Here is a 26,410-nt window from a genome sequence, read left to right as displayed (position 1 = left end):
CTAGCACCATCTTTATCTGCACTGTCCCATTCTGACAACAGAGTTAAACATTTTATCTTTGCTGTTCACTTCAGGTCTTTTTTGGGTTCTGATTCAATTTATGGCATAACGCTGAGCTGCGGCGGTGCCCTGTTGCCCACAGCAGTGACCTATGCTTCAACCCTCAGTGACTTGTCTGAGAGCCCCGTGCAGGAGGTGCTGTGGGCTAACAGGCAGTGTTAGCAAGAGGGGAGCGTATCAGGCAGTCTCAGGCAGAACGTAATAAGACAAGAAAACAATTTCACCTGGGAAAGCCACAGAAATTACAAGATGCCTCAACATACTGTGAGAAACGTGCAAGAGAAAGAGTCCCCAGCTGAGAAAAGTGCCTGTTCAAATGACCCTGCACAACAGAACCTTCCTTGGACACACCCTCCAAAGCAGGATCTCCATCAAACTCCTTACTCCTTCCCCTCATCCAACTCACCCCGCAGGCAAAGAAACATTCCTGTGAGTAACAGCTTTATAGAGGCAAAATAAAACTCAGTCCTTTTCAGACACTGCTGGGCTTGGACACGCATGCAGTCAGGTGCCCACCATCACACTCAGAATACAGAACACCTCTGCCTCCCCAAAGGTGTCTTCATGCCCTCTGTTCCCTGTCCAGGCTCTGAGCCCTGGGCACAGCACCCGACATGTAAGTTCAGCCATTTCTAACAGTTCCTGTATGGAATCACATGTAACTCACTGAATTGGACTCACTTCTCCGGGCCTTGTGTCCCTGGATTCCGGCGTGCTGCAGTGTCTCCAACGGTCCATTTGTTCATAACGTCCAGCAGCATTCTACAATGCTGAAAACATCTACCCAGCCATGAGCAGATGGTCATCCAGTTCCAGGATCTCTGACTAAAGCCACCATGACCACATATGTACTAAGTGTGTTCGTGGGTGTATGGGACACGTGGGAGCACTGCTGGGTCACTTGGGGAATGGACACTGGATGTGAACGCTGCCACTCACGTGGCCCACTCCTGAGTGCCCATGCCTTTCACAGCCTCACAGCAATGAGCGGTAGTTCCAGCCACCACCCCTGGCATCGGGCAGTGAGTTTCTTTGTGCCCACTGCACAGGGAGGCCGCGGCCCGCAGCGCTTTGGTTCACATTCCCCTAAAAATCAGGGTCGTGCGGCTCATTCACTCCCATCTGATTGTCTTATTTTTCACCTTTTAATTGAGAGGGTTTCCCCCCCCTTTAAAATATTTTTTTATTTATATTAGAAAGGCAGATCTACAGAGAAGGAGAGAAGAGAAAAAGCTCTTCTGTCTGCTGGTTTACTCCCCAAATGACTGCAAACAGTTGGAGCTGAGCTGATCCAAAGCCAGGAGCCAGAAGCTTCTTCTAGCTCTCCCATGTAAGTGCACAAGGTTTTGGGTCATCCTCCACTGCTTTCCCAGGCAGGGAGCTGGATAGCAAGCGGAGCTGCCGGGACACTAACTGGCACCTATATGGGATCCTGGCATGGACAGGGAGTGGATTTAGCCACTGAGCCATCACAAAGGGCCCCCGTCTGTGCTGATCCCTCTGCTCACAAATCTCATGACCAACTGTAAGAATCCCTTACACGTATCTAGAGATCAGCCCTTCCCCACATTTTGTGTTTTCCCCATCTGCAGCTTGCCTTTTCATTTTTCATGTTTTGAAAGTCAAAATTTGAAATTTTGAAATCTATTAATTTTAAAGTTATCTTTTGATATCTTTTAATTCAGAAACGTTTAAGCAACATGTCACAGAAATGTTGTTTTCTTGTAGAAATCTGGCATTTTTAGTTCTTAAATTCATTTTTTCACAGACTTATCAGTGTAAAGGAGGGGAAAAGGGAAAGAAGGGAGGTTTTCCATTTGCTGGCTCGCCTCCCAAATGACAGCAATGAAGACAAGAGCCGGGAACCCCATCACGTCTCCCACATGGGGCATTTTCCACTGCTTTCCCAGGCTGCATCAGCAAGCAGCTGGATGACAAGTGGAGCAGCGGGATATGGGATGCTGACGTTACAGGTGAATGGCTTGAGCACACAATGCAACATGGTAATGCTGGCCCCAGCACTTTCATTCAGATCCATGATCTAGCCACCTCTTGATTTTTGTGTACGGTATAAAGTACATTCAAAGTCTGCTATTCTCAGTTAGGCATCTGTTCCAACACAGTGAAAACAACCATCTCCTCCCAATGATTCAGCCAGGTAACTCTGCAGGAAATCAATTTACTATCAAAGTACAGGTCTATTTCAGAACTCTGTTCTGTTAAATCAATCTGAAAGTTCACCAATATGCCAATACCAGACTGGTCTGACTGTTGGAACATTCTGGTAAATTTGGAAAGAGGTGATGTAAGTCCTCCAACTTTCTATAAAATCGGGTTGGGAGACAGGTGTTTGAGGCATTAACTAAAACTCCCACTGGGGCACCCATGTCCCATAATGGAATGCCCAGGTTTTGAGTCCCATCTCCACTCTTCTTTCTAGCTTTCCCAAACCATTTACCATTGCTGTATTCCCAATATTAGTTTTAAAAAAATATTAAGTGTTCCGTACAGTATAGCATCCAAGGTAAAGTTCTTCATGGCTGTCCCTCCTGAGACCCTGCAAGTTACCTTTTGCTCAGTCTTCATCATGCAAGGTTATTTATTAAGTGCCACATTCATTTTCTGCATCGACAGAAATGATCACTTGGTTAGCTTTTATTCTGTACTCCATCTTAATGATTTTCAGATGTAAAACACATCTTGAATGCCTGAGATTAAAATCAGCTGGAGGACAGGCACCTGGCCTGAGAGTTAAGATGCTGGTCCATACAAAGTATCTGGGTTTTAGTACCAGCTCTGGCTCTTGAATCTCGCTTCCCATGAAGGCAAGCCCGCAGAGTCAGTAGGAATGGTTCAAGTGGCTGGAGTCCTGCCACCCACGTGGGAGACCTGGACAGAGTCCTGGCTGCTGGCTTTGGTCTGGTCCAGTCCCAGCTGCCATGGGCATTTAGGTAGTGAACTCATACAGATGGGCCCTCCCTATGTCTTTCTGCCTTGCAAGTTAAAAACAACAAGTGACCATGATGTGGTATCTTTCTTATGCACTGATGGGCTGATCACTCATTGGTCTGTTAAGGACTTTCGTGTCTTTTGTCATAGTGAGTACTGGTCTGTAGCTTCCTTTCCTTGCAATGCCTCTGTTGGGCTGATGTCAGAGCAATGCCAAGCCTCATCCAGTGTCTCCTCCTCTGCTTTTTCACAGGGCCTGCCAAGGATTCTGCTCTGTTCCTTGCACAGCTGAAATGATTCAACAGGGAAGCCAGGTAGGGCCTCAAGTTTTCTTCATGGAAAGTTCCAGTTATGAACTAAGTATCTTAAATGCACATATGGCTATCAAATCATTCTGCTTTTCTCTTGGGCCAATTATGGCAAACCTGTTTTTGTAGAGACCACTCAGAAGCTTAGTGAGACCTTTACTAACTTCTGGATGGCTGCAGGGTCTAGGAAACCTTGGTCTCTTGGAACTGCTCATGTCTTCTGCTTTCTTCATCACTCCTGATGGAGATTTATCAATATTACTCATCTTTTTCCAAGAGCTAATTCTGATGTTCTATCAGTTGTCTCCATCATTTACTCCCTTCCGTTTTCAATGACACTGACTGCTGCTCTGCTCCGGGCCTTTCACGCCCACCTGCACCCTGGCTTCCCTTCTGGTCATAAGCAGAAGGTGTTCGTGCACAGTCTTTGTGCTGCCCCTGTCATCTGCATCTAGTGTGAACCCAGGAGCAGTTTTCTGATTACTGCTGTCCCTTAAGAGATGAAATGAACCAAGCATCCGGGCTTACAGGCGTGGCAGACCAAGTCAAAAGTCAAGTGTGCATCCCCTGACAGCTCCCAGCAGCTGGGAAGGTGGACTTCCGGCTTTACAGTCTTGGCAAAAAGCCACACATTACTGTCATGACACTCTAAGTGCTTGACCTTCACATCTGGGCACTGATGTGAACATCTTCCCTTTCTTAAAAATACATACGATGAGGGATGACATTTTTATACAGAAAACAAATTTGTTTCCCGTAACAATAGGTGTTACTTTAAAAAGAAATACATTTTTTTGGGGGGTGGCAAAAGCACCCACTGTTTCTAAGGTTCTAGTACACACTGCCAGCTGCACTGCCAACTGCTTCCCAAAGGCCCCTCACAAATCCTATCAACATATGTGTTTCACCACAGCTAGGATTTAACAATCTGCAAACTTCATTTTTGAAAAGTTACAAGGAGTTCCAACTGTCCCGCACGGCTTTCCTCACTCACTGCCTTCTCTCTTGCTCACTCTCAGTGCCTGAATCTCACCAACAGCACCCACTCCGCCTCCTTCTCCAAGAGCAGACCTGGACAGTTTCCTTGGGTTCCTTCCAGAGCTTCAGGCCAATGTACCAACAGCCCCCACGCTGAATCTGAAGATGAACACAGGCACCAACTAAGATAGAACCTCTTCGTGTTACTGCTTGAAATACTTCCACAATGTCTAGGAAGCTTTAAACAGGCTTGAAACAGAAAGGTCAAGAGGAGAACGCTGGATCCTTCAATCCTTCTCATTCTCACCCACCAGACTTTGCCCTCACAGTCCCCAACAGCACGCTCACCTGGTCACAAAGCCTGCCGGGAGGTGAGGTGTTAACTGTGTGTCCCATTTGGCTTGGAGACTTTACTTTTGGACACAATGAGAACTTACGCTTTCACCATTTGAAGCTGGATGTTTGGAAGTGAGGCAGCACACTGACACGTGTCTACACAGGCTGACAGCTGACACAGCTGTGCTGTCCAATACGGCAGCTGCCAGTCACATGTGGCTGTTGAGCACTTAGAATGAGGCCAGGGTCATGAGAGAACAGTGGCAATGTAAACAGCTGCAGTGCTCTACGGACCACATGCTTACAGAAAGGGTACCCCACTTGCCACCCCAGCCCTTTCTGAAACATCAAAGAGTTCTATTATGCACGTCCTCAAGACTGCAGAACTCCCCCAGCAGCAAAGACAGCTCCCTGGAGCTCTTCCTCCTCGAGCTTCCTCCCTGGCTTACCCACCTCCAAGCCAAGTTGAGGGGCCTCTCAGCTCTGAGTACTGCTGGCTCTCCAGGACCCCTCACTGTGGGCTCACTGTGTGGGGTTTGGATTTAACACTGCCAAAGTCCGATCCGTTAACATACGCAGGACAACATTTATAGTTGGCTGAGTGGCAGGTGCACAATACCCATGGCCCATTTCCTCAACTCCACCTGGCTGACAGTCGCCCGCCCCTCTCTGAATGATCTTCACTTCCTCGGTAAATGGAGCTCTTTGTTTACGGTTCCCCCCCACTTCCGGACGTCCACCTGCTGGAACCACACAGATCTGCTTCTCCCCTTCTCTCCATCCACTGTGCTCTCAGCTCGGCAATGCCCTTAGCATGACACACTAAGCCAATCCTGCTCGGCCTGTTAGCTCCTGCAAGCCATGGTAGCTTCCCACAGCCTTCTCTCAGTGCCCCCACGCCTGGAGGAAGCTCCATCCTCCCAGCTCCCCACCTGACACCCATCACACCACCATCCCCTCAGGAACTTGTCCTCTGGGAATCCCCCAGTCCAGCACAGTGAGGCTCCTTCTGACCGCCCACAGGACTTCAAGGTGCGAAGTGTCTTGTCCTCATACGGGCAGCACAGACCCCAGCTCAGCCCATGGCCGGCAGCCCAGCTGCACTTCCGCTGGTGCATGAGGCAGATGGTCGGCCAGGCCGGCCATTCCATCATTACTCTGGTCCACTTGTCCTGAATTTCAATGAATGCTGACTATACATGCATCTGCCCACGGGGCTAGCACCATTTCACTCATTTCTATCTTTCAGTGCATAACGCAGAGCCAGGCATTCAAAAGATGCTCAGCAGAAGCAGAGTAAAACGCATGGAAAATGACCTAAAGGGGATTGTCTGGCTGCCCCACCTAACTACACAGTTCTGTGTGTGTCCTTCACTCACCGCAGCAGAGCAAATGGGGATGGGGAGGGATGCAGAGTGACCCCCTCTTCCACCCATTCGGTGATTTTGAAAAGGGCATGAGTGATGCTCTCGGGCAGCTCTTATCGCACCGGGAAGGTGGCCCACTTCCACGAGTGCTTTAGTCTCTGTAAGGCCAGAGGATGGCATCTCTGGACTGGCCTAAATCGCCTGCTTGCCTGCTGTTAGTGAAGCAGGTGCGGGTCCTACCCTTGGGTAGGGGAACATGAGTGTCACCCAACAGGGACATAAACCCGAGGTGAAGTGTCTGGGAGAAAGTGGTGCTGCCGAGGGTGCACTGGCATGAGGAAGGTGAAGGAGCAGGGAGCGGGAGAGAGGCCCAGCTCAGGGAATGCCATCAGACAGAGGGGCTGCGGCTCAAAGCTGAAACTGGACAGGCGAGAGGAGCCAGTCTTGCAGAGAGCTGCCATCATCACAGGACTGGGGAACCACAGATGGCCTGAAGATCAGCATTCACGCCCTCACATCTAGCTGACCACGTCATCATCGGGACACTGGGGGGAGGGGCAGACTGGAGGAGAGCATGGAGGATCGAGGGTGCCCTGCCCAACAGGAGACTGGTGTCTCCAGTGAAAAGATTCAACAACTATTCCAGAGGCAGAATCTGCTATAATCCGTGAATGGTCCAATTACAGGAGGGGAAAGGGTTGAGTCCAGGCGGTTTCTGTATGTGGGGCATGGTCAGCAGGGGCCTCGGAGCCAGGCCCTGGCAAGGACCATGGCGCAGGGCCTCAGCCTGGGCTGTGCCAGTCTCCCTGTGCTGGAGCCCAGGGGCCAGGACTGCACTAACAGAGTAGAGAGAGCCTCACCCATGGACTGGAAGTCCATGCTGCAGTGGCAGGAGGGGTTTTTTCTCCCACTAACTTCTCCAGGGTGGTTGATAATGGTGCTAGGAAGCGAAAAGGAGGCAGGCATACAGAACTACACAAGAACAAACAAGGGCAATGTTACAGGACACTAAGGACGTGTCCATCCCACACTGGAGTGCCTGGGACCAGGTCTCACCTCTGCATCCCCTCCAGCTTCCCGCTAAGACACACCATGGGAGACAGATGACGGCTAGAATATTCTCAGCAATGGGAACCCGGATGGTGCTCCTGGTCCCTGACCTCATCCTGGCCCACCTTTGGCTCTGGCAGGTACTTGCAGAGTGATCTGTCAGGTAGACAATCAGTCTCTTTCTCTCCCTTTCTGTTGTTGGCCTTTCAAATAAAGACAAACTTAACAAATTTGAAACATGTTTAAAACATGACAAGAGCGACAATACTTTGGCTACCGCCAAAATACTTTGGCCACATGAGGGATACCAAGTCCAAGTAAACTTGTTACCAGCACATCTCATGCTAGATAACAGAAATACATTCTCACTTGCTGATTCAAACACCACAAAACTGTACAGACAAATATTTACACAGATAATGGCCTTAACAAGACACAAAGGCGCAAGCCGCAGGTGAAAAGGAAATATCCTCCTCTATGTTAAAACAGACGTCTGCCCAAGCATGGCAGCACAGGGGCGCTGTGGCACACACAGAGTAAGCCACCCCTGGGATTGCTCATGTCCTCTATCAGAGGGCTAGGCACTGGGGCCCAGCTCCTGCACCCCGACCCAGCTTCCTACTAAGGAATGCACTCTTAGAAACACCAGATGAGGACCCCAAGAGCCAGGGGGCCCTGTCAACTAGTCCTGGCATTCAGGCTCGTGGCTCCGCCTGGCCCAGTCCTGGCTGTCTGTGGTTCTCTGGGGAATGAACCCAGTAGACAGATCTTTTTCTCTCTGTCACTCTGCCTTCCAAGTCATCAAAGAGAAGTGAACATCTAAGAAGTCAAATACGTCCAAGGTATTTTTACAAAGAATGTGGGGCAGTGGGGGGCAGGATCTCAAACTGGCAGTTAGGAAGCAGGCAAAGAGGGCCGAGTCCCACATCAGATGCCAAGGGAGGTTCAGTACCCGGCCCTGGGTCCCGTCTCGAGCTTCCTGTCCATGCAGACCCTGGCAGGCAGCAGTGACCGCCCAAGGGGTGACCTGCCTTGAGTTCCCGAGGCAGCCCCAGCTGCTACAGTATCTGGGGAGTCAATCAGCAAAGGGGAGTTTCCTCTGTCTCTCTCTGCTTTTTCAAAACGAAAACCTGTGATGTGAAGAAACTATAAATCTGGAAGAGATCACTCACCCTCCAAACCACAACAGGGCACACATGAACAATTCCTGCAAGCCAATTTTTAAAGAACAGATAAAAGTCCAAGCCTTTGGATGTCTTGTTGCTGATGCATAATTCTGAAAATAAACAAAAACAATGTAGGCCCAATGTGGTAGCCTAGCAGCTAAAGTCCTTGCCTTGCAAGCGCCAGGATCCCATATAGGCGCCGATTCTGATCCCGGCAGCCCCATTTCCCATCCAGCTCCCTGCTTGTGCCCTGGGAAAGCAGTCGAGGACTCCCCAAAGCCTTGGGACCCTGCACCCGAGTGGGAGAACCAGAAGAAGCTCCTGGCTCCTGGCTTTGGATTGGCGCAGCTGTGGCGGCTGTTGTGGCCACTTAGGGAGTGATTCATCTGACAGATGATCTTCCTCTCTGTCTCTCCTCCTCTCTGTATATCTAACTTTCCAATAAAAATAAACTTAAAAAAAATGCAAAGGGGCAAGCATTTCACACAGGAAAAGCAAGCTGTGTGGCCAGGGACTCTTGCTAAGGTGGGGTGGCGCCAGCCCAGTCAGTCACAACCTTGTTGGAGGACCCTTAGTATCCACACGTCAAGGTTCTAACTGGGCAACCACATTCCAGGAACTGTGCAAGCCATGGACCATTTCACGGGCAGAGGAGTCTGTCAGGGTAACAACGGACACAAGTTACAGTGGCCACCACTGGCCTGTCAGCGTGAATGAGACTCCTACAGTGGAGTCTGACAGTCGTACACTGAAAATTAGCTGTTGTAACACAGTAAGTACATGCGAAAACAATCAAGAGGTACAACGAAACAGAACAGGGCAGCGGCAGGGGCCAGTGTTGTAGCATAGCAGGGAAAGCCATGGTCTGTGACGCCTGCATCCCATTCGGGTCTGCTGTGGGTCCTGGTTGCTCCACTTCTCATCTAACTCCCTGCTAATGGCCTCTGGTTTGGGCAAGGCTAAGTCCCTGCTGCTGTGGCACCCTGGGGAGTGAACCAGAGGATGGGAGCTCTCTGTCTCCATAACTCTGACTTTCAAATAAATAAATACATCTTCAGAAGGGACAGGGTGAGGGCTCAGCCACCCAGTGCAGCCCTACTTGTGACACTGGCATCCTATACGGGTTCAACTTCTGGGAACTCTGCTGGTCGTTCTGCTTCCTGCTGATGCACTTGGGAAAGCAGTGGAGGATGGCCCAGGTGCTTGGGCCACGCCAATCGTGTGGGAGACGAGGCCACGCCAGCTGTGTGGGAGACCAGGCAGCAGTTCCTGGCTCCCAGCTTTGCCTAGCCTGGCCTGAGCAGCTGTAGACATTTGGGGCATGAGCCAGCAAATGGAAGGTCTTTCTGTGTCTCCCTTTCTCTCTGGCATACTGTCCTTCCAATAAACTCATCAATCAAAACAGTGGGAGCAAGCTGGAAGGTAGAAAGTCAGCAAGTACGTATGCACACTCTCCAGGGTATTAAAGAAATGAATGAAAGCCACCGCCTCTGGAAGGGAAGTCAGAGCGAGCGCTGAAGAGCAGGTGCTTCCCCCTCACCAAAGCGTGTACAGTAGATTTAATCAGGTTTTTAATTATGTGTGTCTAAAAAATAAAATGTGCTGAGAAAACTTAATTCAAAGACAAACATAAAAAATGAGAGGCTGTTTGACAAATGTTAGCACATCCACATTAATTAACATAGCCTTAAACAACTGCAAGGAACAGAGCAGAGTATATCTGAATATACAAGGAGTTCTGACGGAGTTCACGGGAAAACATGAAAACTATGCAGGATATCCAAATGTCTTTTGTATCAAAATCAGCTAATCTTTTAAATGCCATTTCGATGAACTTTTATGAAGTAGCCATACAGTACTACAGAACTGGCATGAGACTCCTTTTTGGAGTAATAAAAATGTTGTAAAACTGGTTGTACTGACAGATGTCCACTTCTAAGAACACACTAAAAGCCGCTGAAGTGTATGCTTTAAACGAGTGGAATGCGAGTATGTAAATCAAGATGGACCTAGCTGTTAAGTGTGAGTATGCCACTATACACAACACGGAATTCCATCCTCCCATCCACAAGAACACCTGCAGAAGGACAACAGGGTTCAGAAACAGTAGCCCATCATTGGGTTTTTTTCTCCCTCCCACAATTGTTTTAATGAAGAAAGTTTTATTGGAACAGAACCATGCCTGTTAGTTTAATATCATGTCTGGCTGTTTTCACATTACAGCAGCGAAGCTGACTAACTACAGCAGAAACCATTGTAGGGATTACAAACCTGAAATGTTCATTCCCTTGCCTTTCATGGGAAAAGTCTGCAGAATCCTGACTGTAAAGAAATCATATAAGTGTGTAAAAAACATGTGACGTAGAATAATGAAGTCAGTGTATCCTGTGTTCCAAGGGCACAGGCTTGAGTCCCAGCTGCTCCACTTCTGATCCAGCTCCCTGCCAATGCACCTGGGGAAGCAGTGGAGGATGGCTCTCACATCCACATCGGAGATGCAAACAAGTTCCAGGGGGTCCCAGCTCTGGCCTGGCTCAGCTGTACCCATGTGGCCACTTGGCAAGTGAACCTGAGGATGGGAGATCTCTGTCTCCATTCTCTTTGTGTCTCTCCCTCTCTTTGTAATTCTGCCTTTTAAATGAATAAGTACATCTTAAAAAAAAAAAAGAAGAAGAAGAAGAAAGAAAAGAAAAAAGTGAAAGGAAAGAACCTGGAGGTGTAGCAGTAAATGAGACTGTCCCCTCTGCTTCCACCACGCAGCAGTAGGCACACAGACTGGGCTCGTGCAAGGGACTTGGGCTGTACTTGCACTTTATTTGAAGATGGATTTTATGTTTTTAAAGGTGACAATGTTCACATATTACATGAATATCTGAACTTGTTTAAAATTCCTTTTTTGTTTTTTCCTAGAGGGTGGCTGGCAAAAACAAAAAATAACAGGACTGGATGGAATACACAGTGAGAGCCAGGGTCTCGGTCTTTGATTTGACTAAGTGCTTCCAGAACTTACTCAAGGTTCTGATCTGACATCTACCTTTCAGGGTTCCATTTTGCTTTGTTTGTTTCCCCAGGGCTTCTGCTGGCTTTCTGCTAACAACTCCCCTAAGTTCACAAGTGAGGTTTTGCAATTCGTAAGGTGAAGACATGAAGGCAGCTACTGTGCACATACCAGCCAGCCCCAGTCTGGGTCCTGCTGATGGCCAACTGCTCCAGGCATACGGTTGCCACTTCAGGGCCCTGGGATGTGGGACTAGCCCCAGGCTCAGGTTTAGCATTGCTCCATGCACTTAGTCTGAGCTCTGAGCCTTTGTATTTGTACAGGCACATAATTTACACGGTCCTCAGGAGAACTGTGGGGCTTGTAATGTTTTCTGCACTTAGGATGCAGGCAAGTCTGGCCAGGCTAGTAAAAGCACACCTGAGGAATGAAACCAAACCACTGCAGGCCCTCAAGTGGCACAGGTGGAACGTGCCAGTCCCGCTGCCTGACCCTGGAACCGAGGGGTACAGTGCATGAACAGACGGTAACATACACAGGCTCCATCTTTAAGGAAAGGAAAGGAGCTCACAGTTCAACTGGAGGGGGAAAAGTGAATCTATTCAGGGCAACTGTTAGCTTTAAAACTTAAAACGTCAAACGTCAAATGTAATCTGCAGCTGTGTACATTAACACAAAAGTGGACTTCAAATCGCCAGTCTCCTTCAGAGGAGACCTAGAAGTCAGACACAGTGCTAGAAGAGGTGCTCCCAAACACTCTAAAAGAAAGCTCCCAGAATTAAGAGAGGTTAAAAAAGAGAAAAGGCAGGGGGTCCTGAAGCCCGTGGTACTCCCGGGGCCTGGCCGAGATGTCCTGAGGCCCACAGTGCTCCCTGGGGCCTGGCCGAGGTATCTCCGATTAAGCAAGAATCAGCAGGAAGGACGTGGTCCTTCTACAAACTGCAGGAACCACAGTCTCTTCTGTAATAAAGGTGCCTGGGAACCCCGAGGAGGGGCTGGGCTAACCTGAGAACCCTGAGGAGAGGCTGGGCTAACCTGGACATGGCAGGCCATGAAGAAATGACCACTGCACATGGCAAAGCCCGCTCCCCAAACTGGTTCCCATCAAATCTCACTCACTGCCAACAGCAAGAGCTCTTCACTGAGGAGACAGGATGCTGAGTGCTAACGTGAGAGAGGGGCATTCAAACTATACGGCCCCACACACCCTTTACACACTACACAGGAGTACATTTCAAGCGCTTCCTTGGGCAACGGGTTTGCCTGTTGCCAACTCACCTCCGTGCTCCAGGAAGACTCGCACGCATCTCTCCTTCCCTCGTGCGGCGGAGAAATGCAGCAGGGTCCAGCCGTTGGCGTCACGGCCGTTCGGAGAGTAGCCTTGCTCCAGCATCTTCCGTACCGTGTGAACATCCCCGGCGGCCACGGCGGCCTGGATCTGCAATTCCTCCTGGAGCTCAGGGTTCCTTCGACAGTGGTGGTGTAACATCCTAGCTGAGTCCGCTTGTCACAGAGGGTTCATGAGGTCCCAGGGATCAGCCTGTAAGGGCAGATGCACAGAGGACATTGATAAAAGCGTACAGCATTGTTTGTTGTCTGAATCCAAAAGCCTTGGTAGTGACAATCTGTACGACTAATGAACGTGCACTCGCTGACCCCGAAACTGTTGGTAATTTCTCTAGGACGATAATGGTTGCAGAAAAAACCCTGGCATAAACCCCTGTACCCTTGGGAAAAAAAAAGAAAACTCTCCTGCACCCTTTTGAAAACTCAAAGCAAGCAGCCTGTGAGCACAGCTGCACGATTTTAGGTAAAACGGGAGGTAACACCAGGTAGCAAGACAGGGGAGCATGGACCTCAGGACCTCTGACTTACTTCAGGCCCCATGGAGGTGTAAGCCACAAATGCTTAAGGATTCTATCAGAGATCAAAGTGAAGAAATAGGGAATATTAGGGGTGGTGGTACAGGGACAAAACAGGCTAATGCTCTGTCCACAGTGCCAGCATCCCATACGGGGGGAGGGGGCAGCACAGTTCGTGTCCCTACTGTTCCACTTCCTGACCCAGCTCCATGCTTATGACCTGGGAAAGCAGAGAAGTACAGCCCAGGTCTTTGGGCTCCTGCACCCATGTGGAAGATCCCAAAGATGCTACTGGCTTTGGATTGCCTCAGCTTTAGCGGCTGCCATCATCTGGGAAGTGAACCAGTGGACTGAAGATTTCTCTCTCTGTAAATCTGCCTTTCAAATAATACATACGGAGTATGAAACCATACGCTATGAAAACTAAAGACAATTATGAGCAGCAAATTAAGAAAAAGAATAAATAAAACCAAAAACAAACAAAAAGCAAAAACCTTCAGCGTAACTTTCTGAAGTATCGGAACATCTTATTTTCAGCTCAGAGTGTGACAGGCTGGGCAGAGAAGTGGCCGGATGAAGAAAACGAGAATCCAACACCGGGACTGTGCTGCTTCTGCTTGTTCATCTGCTCTTCCTTCTACTGGTGTTTCCACCTTGGGTTACTAGAACAGCCACTCTGCATTTTTCTAAACTCTGTTTTCCAGATGTTTCATTCCAAAAATAATCAAAGCAGCAGGATCATATATTTTAAAACTCTGAGAGTCCAAATAAGATGCTGGTGAGCACTGTGACTAAATTATTTTAAAGGAAAAAGTGGTACACCGAATCCCCACACTCACTGGGCCCCAAGAGACCTGTGCGCAAGCCCAACATGAATGAGATGTCCACACTGACAACATTCCAATCATGGATTCTGTGTGTGCGAGTGGAGGTGTGCACAAAACCAGTTTTGGCAGGCTTTTAAGTACAGTATACACAGAAACCTAAACTAACAAGGTTCTAAGAAGTTATTCTATTGAGCTAATTTGCAGAAAAAGATTAAACTCATCTCTCAATTAGTACTTCCTGCTTCTAAAAATAAGGACAAAAAATTATGTGATAAAGCCCTTTAGACACTTCGTTCTCAAATGTGGGTTAGATATCTCAGGATAATCTGGCAAAACTTCTTATAACTGCCTGCACTTAGGGACAAGTAAGCCCAGCTTGGGTCATCTCGGCATGGTCATGGCACCCAGGGACCTGTGGGTGTTGCGTAGCCCAGCCTGGTTCAGCTCAGCACGGTCACGGCACCCAGGGACCTGTGGGTGTTGCGTAGCCCAGCCTGGTGCAGCTCGGCACGGTCACAGCACCCAGGGAGCTGCAGATGTGCCATAAGCCCAGCTTGGTACAGTTGCAGCACCCAGAGAGCTGCAGGTATGCCGTAGCCCAGCCTGGGTCAGCTTGGCACAGTCACAGCACCCAGGGAGCTGCGGGTGTGCCCAGTGTAGTACCAGGGTCTGCATCCAGCTCCGAGCACCACTACCAAGGGAGCGACTTTCACCAATGTGACTGCTGGGGAGCTATTTCCTCAGAAAAAACTGGGAGAGATTTAACAATCTGCTTCCTCCAGAAGAGTTCCCCATCCTTTCGCTTAATTACGTAACTACAATTAAGTCTCTTATCGGAGAAGTTTTGAAAGCAAATAAAGAATCTTGTCTGGAGCGGCCTTTTCTTATTCTCAGTGTTATAAACGCTAAACCTCACGAGCAGGAGCCCGGGAAGCCAGGACTGCACACTCAGAACCACTGCGTTCCACAGCTCCCTTTTCAATAGCATGCTGATCTTAAACCCACCTGAGTTCTACCAAGAAGAAAAGCACTGTAAAAATAACGCTGAATTTTCTCCTAGCGTATGCCAAGCTGATGTGAAGGCAAATCTAAAACCAGCAAAGGCTGTCTCCCAAAACAGCATGGGTGCCTGGTGACCCTGAACCGCCTTACCTGATGGAAGAGTGTCCCTTCTGAGCTGTGGACGCCTAGGGACCATGGTGCACATACAGCATGGTGGGGAGACGTTCAGCGGGGCCCAGCCTGCAAACAGAACAAGAACTGTGGGAAAGTCCTGGGTAACCATGAAGAACCAGGGCTGTCCCCACGTCCTGCCCTTGCACGGGCTTACGTTTCCGCAAGCCCAGCGAGCAGAGAGCTCAGATCCATTCTCTGACCAAATGACCTCGTCAACTCCACCGAGCTTCAAGAGGAAATCAAACACAATTTCTTTTTAGGATCCCTTCCCCACCCCACCCAACCCTCACAGACTGCAATGTTATGGGAAAGATTGAGTGAAGAAAATAACAAACCACATATTCAGGCTTTGTAGGTGAGCACGGATTCTTCCCCTACCGAGAAAGGATTTCCAGACTGGCTTTGCTTGTTTCTAACAATGGCATTCATCACCAATTCCTCCTCAACAGGATTACAACGAGAACACTCATGCATTCAACGAACAAGGTGGCCAAGGCGAGGAACAAATCCACAGGAACAGATGTGTGTCTGAATTCCAGTTCTAAGTTTGCCCTGAAGTCACCAAGTCCATCAATTCGAAACTTTTTCCTCTAGAAAGACATCAAATTCAGGCATCGGGCCAGCTTCCCATAACTCACGCTCTTTCTCCCTGCTTGTGACACCCTAACTCTGGAAGCTTTGGGAGAGTTAAGGACACATGCAAAGCGGCTTCGACACAGCAGGCTGGAAGCACTCCGGGAATTAAATACAGGAGAACAGCCACTCTGCTGAGATGCGCTGTGTGCCAAGCCTTCTGTCACTTACACATCACATAGACAGGGCCAGGCCTCCTGCCTGCCACAGGGCATGGACTGTTGGCCATACAGCATTCTCAGTCAATGCCCAGGGAAGGGTCTATATTTACCCATTCCTCTTTTCTTATCTGATTTTTCTCTTGTCAAACTTCTCTGGGGAAGGCAAAAAGCTGGCCAACTTGGACCTAGACATGGAATTGGATTTAGAACTCTACTGTTCTAAACAGACGAGCTAGTTGTGGTCAGGAGAACTCCTACATGGCAATGTGTGGAACAGGCAGAATGCTGTGGTCAATTCTAAGACTGGGGTGGAGGAATCCGGAAGCCATGCCTGGGCCTATCTTATGTGCCAGGCAGTAAGGAAGGGCTCCAGAACAGCATGACAGAGGGACAGGGCAGCCAACCCAGAGGGTCATGGTGTGAAATAATTATCGGTGACTTCATATCAATATAAATAACTCAACGGAGGTCTGGCGCAATAGTGTAATGGTTAAGGTCTTCGCCTTGAACGCACCGGGATCCCATATGGGCGCCAGTTCTAATCTCAGCAGCTCCACTTCCCATTCAGCTCTCTGCTTGTGGCCTGGGAAAGCAGTCGAGGATGGCTAAAAGCCTTGGGACCCTGCACCCGCGTGGGAAACCCAGAAAGAAGTTCCTGGCTCCTGGCTTTGGATCAGCGCAGCATCGGCTGTTGTGGCCACTTGGGGAGTGATTCATCTGACAGAAGATCTTCCTCTCTGTCTCTCCTCCTCTTTGTTTATCTGCCTTTCCAATAAAATAAATAAATCTTAAAAAAAAAACAACAACAACAAATAACTCAACTGAAAAAGGAGGAGAAATGAACGCTCTGTTGAAATCCAAGTGTTTGTGGCTGGTGTTCACCTCAAAGGAGGTAACAGTTGGCTCGTCCCTCAGTGTCTACAGGGAACCTGGCCTCCGCTCCAGCCTCGTGATTCTGCTGTAACCCTAAGCTGAAGTGTATTTTTAAGATAGAGATCCGGTCTCCACCTAATGGGTCTCATAAAACCCCACGAAAGAACCTGTGCTTGTTTCTCGCAGGACAAACAATTCCTGGGGTGCCCCCATGCCTGCTGCCTTCCCATAAGGTTCCTTCGGGTGGCTAAGGGTGCCACTGGTGTCCGACTACCCGCCTCCAAGCAGACAGCTAGGCGTGATGGGGAGGAAGGCAGGGGAGCGGGGCGCTGAGGATGTGAGCAGACAAAGGCTTGGTGTGAGAACAGCGAAGGGACTGTTACCTGTTGCCACAAGCAAGGCGTACAGAGAAGAGAAGCCTGCGATGACCCCACACAAGCCCCCTAGTCAGACACGCCAGCGTCCTCCGAACGCCTGGCTAGGCTCAGCCACAGCTGCCACTCCCGGGTGACGTCTTCAGAGTGGTCTGCGTTCCAACTGACAGTACCAGGCATGATAACCAGGCTGTGCCACACTCCCTGCACGTGCCTGCTGTGCTGCTATTGACAGGGCAAGGCACGTGGGACAGACCCATGACTCCTGGCCACTGTATTGCTCGGACTCACCCAGGACAATGATTTACTAGAAAAACATCCCAACAGTCAGGTGATTAATGTTCCCTGGGCTATTTTATGAGATCTGCATCTAACGGAGTACACAGCTATTCATGTGTGTACAGATAAAAAGGCAGGGGAGGGGAGGGAGGAGGAGTCTGTAATTGAAAAGCAAACACAGTGCGCAAGGGTGAAGATGCCTATTAGAAACCACAGAGGGATGAGAGAATGAGAAAAAGCTGGTCTTCCCTGAGAGCGTGCAGGCCTAAAAACCTAACAGGGAAGTTGTCGTGGGGAGGAGACGGCTCCCACTCACTGTCGGAGCTTTGAGTCCACGATGACTGTGGACTCAGGGCGCACCTAAGTGTGGAAATGCCACCCCAGATGCCAGGCAGGAAGCAAACCACAGGGCACACGAACACATGACCACACCTCCAAAGTGCATGTCCCTCTGATGCGGGGCCTCACCGGGCATGCTAACACCACGCTGGCCTTTGGCTCATGCATGCTTTCCACTCTACCTGGGCCCCATGGAAAGCAACGCAGGCTTAGAGCTTTTATACTCGGGACCACATTAAATTAAGGTAAATTGAGGGATTTAAATACCTTACCACCTAATTTCCATATAGATACCAAGTGAACTTCATTTGGCTTAAGCCAGAACCTCATTTCAAATAGCTAAAAGACCAAAAAAGCCCATGCTGATGGAACAGAGTGAAGAATAAAATAACAGCAAAGTCCACTTAAGATCGGCCTGCAATTCCACAGCCCTCACCAAGGAGGTCACAAGTCCCAAATTTCCTTTAGCACAACTTAACAGGTATGAATATTAAAAAGTCTACACATTTTTCAATTAAGCAATATAAATTAGAAGCAGGCTTTTTGGACTTCCCATCAACAAGACACAACGCAATCACTTGCTTCACTGCTGAGTAAACAAAGATGCCAAAGATGCCTGCCGGCAAGGAAATAAAGCCCGCACACTCCAACCGCTCTCAGAATCGCTGTCAGCCCTCCCGAGGCGCTGAGGGGCCAATGGCCCCCAATCAAGTGAATGCACTATGCTAGCATCACTCCACACAGCCAAATGGGGATGTTCCAGGACAAGGAATCTGCACTTCCTCCAAGTTAATGGGCGTCCATATACCTTAAGGATTTATCATCCACAACTTATCTATGACTCACCCGAGTTCCAGCAAAAGCACAGATTCACGACATGTGGATGAGGCAATAGAGGAAAATCTCAAACTCACTTATCCAGATCTAAAGCGAAGCTTCAGTCTCAGGTGCTATGAATGCCAAGGTCTTGCTGGGAGGGACGTACGGGATCACATCTGAGGTGTCCCTAGGCACCGCCCAGGAAGTGTCAGGAAAGGAGACAACCATGCTACCAAGCGGATGCGTTTGGCCCCACAACCCTGGATTGAGTGTGAACCGACAGGCTGAAAACTCTGCCTTGTGGCCCTGATAGCATCAACTAGCCTTGGACACTTTAGGGATGCTATGAAAACCCCTAAGCCACCAAAGTTACATGAGAACAAAATAAAGACATACCGTACATATCCTGTTTCATAACGAACAATGACATCACTTGCAGTATTAAAAAAAAATGCAAGTATTAGCTACAGTATACCAAACACATTATCACTGACTGTCCTCGATTGAGATCCACTACCTCAGAGCAGGTACATGGCCCAGAGGTTAGGACACCAGCGAAGTGCCTGGGTTAGACCCCGGGTGGTGCCCAGCACCAACGCCTCAGGCAGCCATGGTTCTGGCAGGTGAGACCCTGCCCCACCTGGGCTGAGCTCCCGGCTTCAGCCTAGCCCAGTCCTGGCCACTGTGGGCATCTGGATGGAAACCTGAGGTTGGAAGCTCTGTCTGCCCATCTCCTGAGCAATAACAGAATCCATCATTCTCTTGCGTGATTATTAATCTGTTGGTTAGCAAGTAAACCAGATGATTTTTCCCCCTAAAAGCCAAGTAAGTTGGCAACAGATTTAATACATATGAAAAAAAAAATCTACCTAACTGAGCATGTTGGTAAATAAATATTCAAATATTTTAGATGTTTGGCATAACCAAGAGCAAACATTCTCAATCAGGGTAACATTAGAAATGCGACAGACACTGATGACTTTTATATCAAATCCCTAATCTTAGAAAAACTGAGAGGCTGAGAGAATGCATGGAATATTACTCAAGCAGAGCTAAAGACCTGGCTGGACCCCAGCGAAAGTGATGTCTGTTCTTTACCTTCAAGTCGGACAGGCCACAGTCCCTCCCCTAACCCCTGAGGTGACAAAACCCCATGGCAACGGAAACATCCCAATCTACTGCCTCGGTTGTAGGCTAAGCCCAAAGCAGGAAATTAAAAAAAAAAAAAAAAAAAAAAGGAAAATTTAACATAGCAGGCTTTAAAAGTAAGCAAACATCCCTGTTGATCTCAGAAATACCCCTTGGGTATTTCAGCATTTTTAACCCTGACAAGTCTCTCAATACATAAATCACAACTGACCAACAGAAGTTCACTTTATAGATTTCTGCTCAGTTCCAATGGGGCAGGTGAGTCACCCTTGGTCCCCACACACAGCTCCAAGGGTGCTGAGAAAGAGGCCAGCAGGCACGTCTGAGTCCGTTAACCCTACAGTCTCCCTTGGGGGACCCGAGTCCCAGACCTGCAGAACTTGCCAACCCCCAAATATCTTCAGCCACATTGCGAGTAAGAGCAGAAGCAGTGAAGACACTGGGCAACAGGCACAAACTCCGGCAGGACAGAATAAACCAAAATTCGGAATTGCTTCTAAGTACTTCATTGCGCTAAAAAATGCCCCGATGATGGGGACTACTAAAACCCTGAGGTTCACAGGCTGCTCCCCACGCCCGCTGCGGTGGCAGAAGTCACCCTCCTGGCCGACAGGTGCCATCCCCCCCCCGCCTGCAAGCCCTCTTGAGGAGCCACCTTAGTGCCCTAAACTTCCCAGGACTCAACTTCCAGAGGGCGGCAGCACCTTTCAATCTAGCGAATCCTCAGTAAGGGTTTTGTAGGAAGTCATCTCCTTACGAAGAATGCCGAAATCAACTCCATATACCTCAACACATCAAAACGTCCCTCTCTTTTCAGGAAATTTCTGAGTGTCAAAGGGCAACACATCGTGTACATGTTCATCAGTTCTTCTAGAACACTGGAGGTAGAACAAGTCTTATTTATCTCCTGACAACCCGTCTGTAAGTGTCACACGCAGAAGCCCCAATGGGACTCACATGTAAGTGCTCCCACAGGGGATGACAAGGTTTGCTTTTTACCAGCAAAAAGTAAAAATGAAAAAAAAATTTATTTTCCAAGACAAGCCACTAGTTTACCTTCTTGTACCAAACCGCTGTCAGCTGACACCCAAAAGATTTTTTTTTGGAGACAGAGAAAAGGGGATACAGGAAGAAGTTGGGGGGAAATCCCTAAAGTGTGGGTTTAATTAAAAAGCAGAGTCATCCAGAATTAACAAGCAATCAACATGGCATTGAAGAATTCCTAGGAGAGCAGAGGAGGAGCTACTGACAAAAGGTCTCAAAGCCACACCAGTTAATGCAAAACACGGAAACAGAGGGACCGGGCAAGGGGGGAGGGCAGCTGTCCACAGCCCAGGGAAGTTATCAACGTGGCTAGGATCACGCGTGGGCAGTTCTGTCTCCTGGGTCAGGCAAGGGGGGTGCATTCCCGGGCAACTCCCCGAAAACACGAGCCGCGCCTGAGGAGGTGGGGGCCAGGAATCAACAAGGCTGCTTACCTGGATGAGGGGCGCTGGTCACAGGCGCACAGCCCGCGGCTTCTCCGGGGGGTGGGTGGGCAGACCCCCTTCAGCTCGCGCGTGTCTTCCCCAGCCAGCTCCAACCTGGAAAACAAGCCCCCGGCGAGTGGTGCAGCGGCCGGGGCAGGGGAGGCTCCGCTGCCCGCTGCCCTGAGGGAGCTACCTGACTTTACCTGTCTGCTCAGCTGTCGCGTCTCTGCCTCCTCTCAGCCTCCGCCACACTCACCAACTTCTCCATTGAAGAAACACCCCCAGACAGGGCCGGCCCCGGGTGCCTCCTCGCTGCCTCACGGCCCCCACCCGCACAGCATCCAGGCGGCCCCGGGGCCGGGGTGCAGGGAGGAAGTCCCGGCTCGGCTGTGTGTGTGTATGTGGGGTTGGGGGGGCAGTCCCGGTCCAGGGGCTCCGAGCAGGGGGCTGCCGCGCTCCGGGCCGGAGGCTTCCAGCTACGGAAGGACTCGGGAGGGCTCGGGACAGCGAGGTACCGGGTCACCAGGGGGCCGCAGGGCCAGCGGCGGGGTCTCCGGACGGGGGGCTTTCGGGATGCACTTTGCACCGGGCCACCCCCGCCCCCTCCCTCCAGCACTTTGGGGTCACTGGGATGGGACCAAGCCTTCCGCGACCAATCAGCGGCCGCCCTGGAGCCCGAGCCCGGAGCCGTAAACCAGGCCCGGGGTGGGTGGGGGTGCGGGGTGGGGGCCACTGGTTGGTTGGTTGCTTCCTTCTCCCCTCCTTACCCCGGCAGCCCCCACCCCCTGCCTGCCGTAAAGCTGTCTGCGTCCTCGCGACAGTTGGAGGGGGCGTGCCGCTCCGGGTTAGGATTCATCTCTGATTGGTCCCACCCGCTTTCCCCTGCCGCGGCTTCCCTCCCCCACCCCCGCTGAGGCTTCCGAGGCTCCGCCCCTGGCGGGGAGACTCGAAGTGGTTGCTAAGAGACGCGGTACGCCGAACGCGGCCTCTGCGCATGCGGGGGGAGGGGCCAGCGTGGACTTTGTGTGAACTACGGTGGCGCGGAGGTGCGAATAGGTGCTCGGCGGAATGGCGTTGCGAAGGCGGAGGGGTGGGAGCCGCAGACCGGACAGGTACGCCGGGGACTGCGCGGGAAAGGCGTGCGTGCGGCTGGCCAAGGAACTCAGAGGTTGCGGAGGCGGCGCTGTGTGCGTTCCCCTTCCTGGGGGAGATGCGAACGCGAGGTTATGTGAAGGAAAAAAACATGGGGCGGAGAGACGGGCGTCGGGTTTGTCCAGGACGCCGGTGTCCGCGTGCGCGGGAGCGGTCTGCGAGGGGCTGACATTGAGGGACGAGGAGGTCGTGGGCCGAGGCCAGAGCTTCCCCGACCGAGGAGAAGCTGCCAGGGCCCTGGTGCTGCAGGGGGCTTCGCTCCTGAGGGAGACTGCCTTCCTAACGCGTGGAAAGGAGCTGTTGCCGCGTGTCGGCTACCCAGGGGTCACCGTGTGACAGGTGGCCTAGGTGTGCCGTTTGTGCCCTGAGCTGCCCGGGGTCTGGGAGGCTGGGCGCCAGGTGCAGCGGGGAGCGGACTGCAGTGCAGTACAGGAAGGACTGGGATGGTGGCCGAGGAAGCGTTGGGCACCGCTGCCTGAGGGTGTCCGGCTTGAAGGCCAGGCCCGGGGTGAGTGGGCGGGAAGGACCCTGTTCTGGGGCCTGGGACTTTATGCTAGCGCGGGTTGTTGAGTTTGGCCGCTGCGGGCATCCCAGGTGCAAGTGGAGGAAGTCCAGGCTTGTGCCGGGTCCTCCTCGGCCGCGTCTGCAGGTCCTGCCAAGCGCGGTGACCTGCTTAAGAGAACCTCGTACATTAGGAGCTGCCTGTCCAGCCGCTTTCCCACCTTCGTGGTGTTGTGGTGCTATTTCGTTGGCCTTGTAAGAGGTCATTGCTGTGCCAAACCGGAATGGAATCGCTTAGTGCCGGGTGCCCCGTGAACACTCAGCTATGACATGGGCCAGTTTTCTCCACAGCCCAATGTTCACAGCCCGTGATCCAAGTGACGTTGAAACAGCCACCCCCTTTGTCTTCTTTTCTTCTGCCCTTTCTGCCCTATGAAACCTCACTCCTCTGCTCCGCTCTCCCCAGCACCGCCCTAAGTGAGGTGCTGCCCAATTCATGAATTGCATACAAAAGCAACTAGATCTTTTAAATCTGTTGAAAATTGTAACTACTGGAATTAGATTTGTAAGTTTAGTTTTACAACATGTGCTAATGACAGAACCTGGCAGTTTTCGGCTCCCAAAAGGATGCAGCAGAGGAGTGAGGAAATGTAAAGAAATATGTAAATAATTATGCAGAGCATATTCAGTCAGGCAGGTTGATCCTTCGTCAGAATGAGGGGGACCAGAAGTGCTTCAGATTTCAGATTTCCTCCCTGCCTTGGATTTGGGGATATTTGCACGAAGCCCTTGCCAGATGGAGCATCCCTGACCCACAGTGGTCAGCAGGTGGCAGCTTTCCGAGCTTTGTGGATTTCGGGTTTTCGGGTTCGGCTGTTCAGCTGGCAGCAGTGCCGGCACCCACATGTGGAGATGCAGCGTCTGCAGCCTGCCTGCCCGTGTGAGCAAGGGGACTGACTTGCCTCTTCATTTCCCGCTCTTCCCTATTTCTGGCCATTTGCTTTTCATTCAAAATCCTGTCTTCAAGTACAGTAATTTTCCAAATAATGGAGAACCCTTGAGCCCTTCATGGTAATAAGGGGTTTATGCTCTGGGTAACTGCAAGCACCCTCCTGGCACCACAGGGGCTGTCTGGAAACCCCAGTAAAGTCAGTAGGGTCACCGTGAACACAACTGTACCACCCCACGGCAGGCAAGGTGGGGGTAGGGCTGGCTAGGCAGTTTCCGCAGACCTAGCTCTCATTAGCTCAGCCAAATGGAAGCTGCCACAAAGGGAAGGAACCAATGGCTCTGGAGTCCCTTGTGGCTCTTGTCCTGGTCCACTAAGGGATTTTCTTTTTTTCTACAAAGGTAGTTTTAATCGACACTTCCCCAGAACCATTTCGAAATGTGACATTGTATTTGGCACTAAGGCCACTTTTCATGGGCCCCTTCTAAGGCACCTGATTTCTCCTGGGAAAGACTGACAGCTCAGATTCCTGCTCCTCCCATGAATCCCATTTCGTTTATAAAGTCTTGGCATGTGATACTTTGTTTTGGCAGTTTAAAATGCAAAATAGAAAAAAAAAATCACTAGCATGTTGACAATAGTGAAGATCAAAAATAGTAGCAAAATAACCCCGGGAACTGGTTTTAGAAGGATTTCACTCATGGCTTATGTCCCTAACTTGGTTTTCAGCCACGAATGTGTTTGATGACTGTGTAAGTCCTCCCCTGTGTCAGGCTCTGAGCCAGGAGCCTAGAAGTGTTCTAGGAAGAAGAGAGGTGTTCTGCTCACTGGTTCTGTCCCCAGATGGCCTCAGCAGCTGGGCTGGACCATGCCAAAGCCGGAAGTCAGGAACTCCATCTAGGTCTATGTTGGGTGAACCTGAGTACTCGGACCGTCCTCTGCTGCTTTCTCAGGCACGTTAGCAAGGAGCTGGGTCAGGAATGGAGTAGCTGGGACTTCTATGGGAGGCTGGCATCTCTGGCAGCGGCCTAATCCACCATACCACAATGCTTGGCTCTGAGGAAGCCTCTTTCCTGTAATTGGTTTGTCTGCCTTTTCCTTCCTGAGGAAGAAAAAAACCAGCAGATTTCTTTCCAGTGTCAGAGTCCTATCACAAGCATTGATAAGAGGACAGAATCCTAACACAGAACGACATGGCAGTGTTTTCAGTGACCCAGCAGTGGGCTGGGAACCCCATTCCAGAGCCCCCTCTGAGGCTCAAGGGTGGTTAGGCTCCCGTGCCCTGCTTTTCCAGGCCCTCTTAGTAACGCTGGTGCACACCAACACTGGAGCCCCTGGTTCTAAGGAAGCCAGCAGGGACCGCTGCAGCTAGGCACTGTCCGTGCTGCCTAAATTTAGGCCTACACACAGGAAGGCCAGTTTCCTACAACTGGCAAGCATAGCCCATTTTGCCCACTCTGCTCTCCAGATCTCCTGCCTGGTAGGACATTGAGGAGGGCCTGGGTAGAAACAGCCAGATGACACTCCACAGGACACACCTGCTGCCAGGAAGCTCGCCACCCCCTTCGTGAAGAGGCTGGCGGATCCATTTTGCTATTCCTGGCAGAATGAATGCTGTCCGGTTGGGAGAAGGAACGAACTCCCGGGCAACAGCATTATCCTCTGTGTCCTGGCTTCTCAGAGTGTCACAGCCTCTTCATTAGTACGACAGAATTAGTTCAGTGGCCCCAGGGTTGTGATCAGATTTGAGCCAATTGTTGAATTGGACTGAAGTGCAGTATTGAATTTCTTGCTGTATTAGCAAACTTTAATAGCCAGTCCATACAAAGCAAAGTCGTTTTTGTGTGTTAATAATATTGTCCATTAAGATAGATAGTTTTCTGTATTTGGAATTTAAACATAGGGGTTATTTAAAAAAAACTTTTCTAGAAGAGGGAGTGATGTCTTTATTCATGTAAAAAAAAGTTAAGCTGGTAGTAGCTCCTTCGATAATTCGCAGTTAAGTGATAGTGTTTTCTAACGAACAGATTGCATTTAAAAGTTCTATTTTCTGCCTAGAAGTAGTTTAAGAAAGTATATTAACATTTTCGGATAGAAATTTTATATAGTCTTTGTTCCACAGATTCTTAAAATTCTGATGTTTTCAGTAACATTTTAATTCATATTAATGAAATCCTAAGCGCATTAGTAGTAAGAATTACAAGACTGATGTCTAGCTGAAATTATTATTTTAAAGATTTATTTATTTATTTTTATTGGAAAGGTAGATTTACAAAGAGAAGGAGACAAATCTTCTGTCTGCTGGTTCACCCCCCCCAGATGACCCCAACAGCTGGAACTGGCAGGTGCCAGGAGCCAGGAGCCTCTTCTGGGTCTGCCAGTTGGATGCAGGATCCCAAGACTTGGGCCATTCTCTGCCACTTTCCCAGGCCACAAGCAGGGAGCTGAGGGAGCTGAAAGGGAAGTAGAGCAGCCAGGACACAAACCGGCTGCTTGGAGGTGCCGGTGCTTGGAGGCAGAAGATTAGTCCTTGGAACCACAATGCTGGCCCCAAAACTATTATTTTTAATTAGGCTTTTTTATGTTGATGTATTAAGCAGGAAATAATACCTTCTTGTAGCCGTTGCCTCATGTC

At 50.1% G+C, this 26,410-nt stretch overlaps 1 protein-coding gene across 3 annotated transcripts in view; it reads right to left on the bottom strand.

Moving 5' to 3' along the window:
* Window positions 1–21,620, bottom strand: part of ASB7 (ankyrin repeat and SOCS box containing 7) — a 39,020-nt gene extending 17,400 nt beyond the window's left edge. For 2 of the 3 annotated variants that reach the window (XM_040969130.1, XM_040969132.1), the window contains exons 1-4: window positions 21,377–21,620; window positions 21,183–21,287; window positions 15,054–15,143; window positions 12,491–12,752 (exon numbers count right to left, since the gene is read on the bottom strand). In XM_040969130.1, coding sequence (XP_040825064.1) covers window positions 12,491–12,701 — 211 coding nt within the window. In that variant the 5' untranslated portion in view covers window positions 12,702–12,752; window positions 15,054–15,143; window positions 21,183–21,287; window positions 21,377–21,620. Of the gene's footprint in view, window positions 1–12,490; window positions 12,753–15,053; window positions 15,316–21,182; window positions 21,288–21,376 lie in introns of those variants that run through there. The other variant, XM_040969131.1, reaches the window with a different exon arrangement.
* Window positions 21,621–26,410: the final 4,790 nt, after the last annotated feature.

The sequence above is a fragment of the Ochotona curzoniae genome, unplaced genomic scaffold (assembly GCF_017591425.1).
Source record: "Ochotona curzoniae isolate NIBS_2020 unplaced genomic scaffold, NIBS_Ocur_1.0 scaffold_4701, whole genome shotgun sequence".
In the NCBI taxonomy this organism is placed as follows: domain Eukaryota; kingdom Metazoa; phylum Chordata; class Mammalia; order Lagomorpha; family Ochotonidae; genus Ochotona; species Ochotona curzoniae.
Note: the sequence above shows the minus strand (reverse complement) of the source record. Positions and strands in the feature narration are given on the sequence as shown.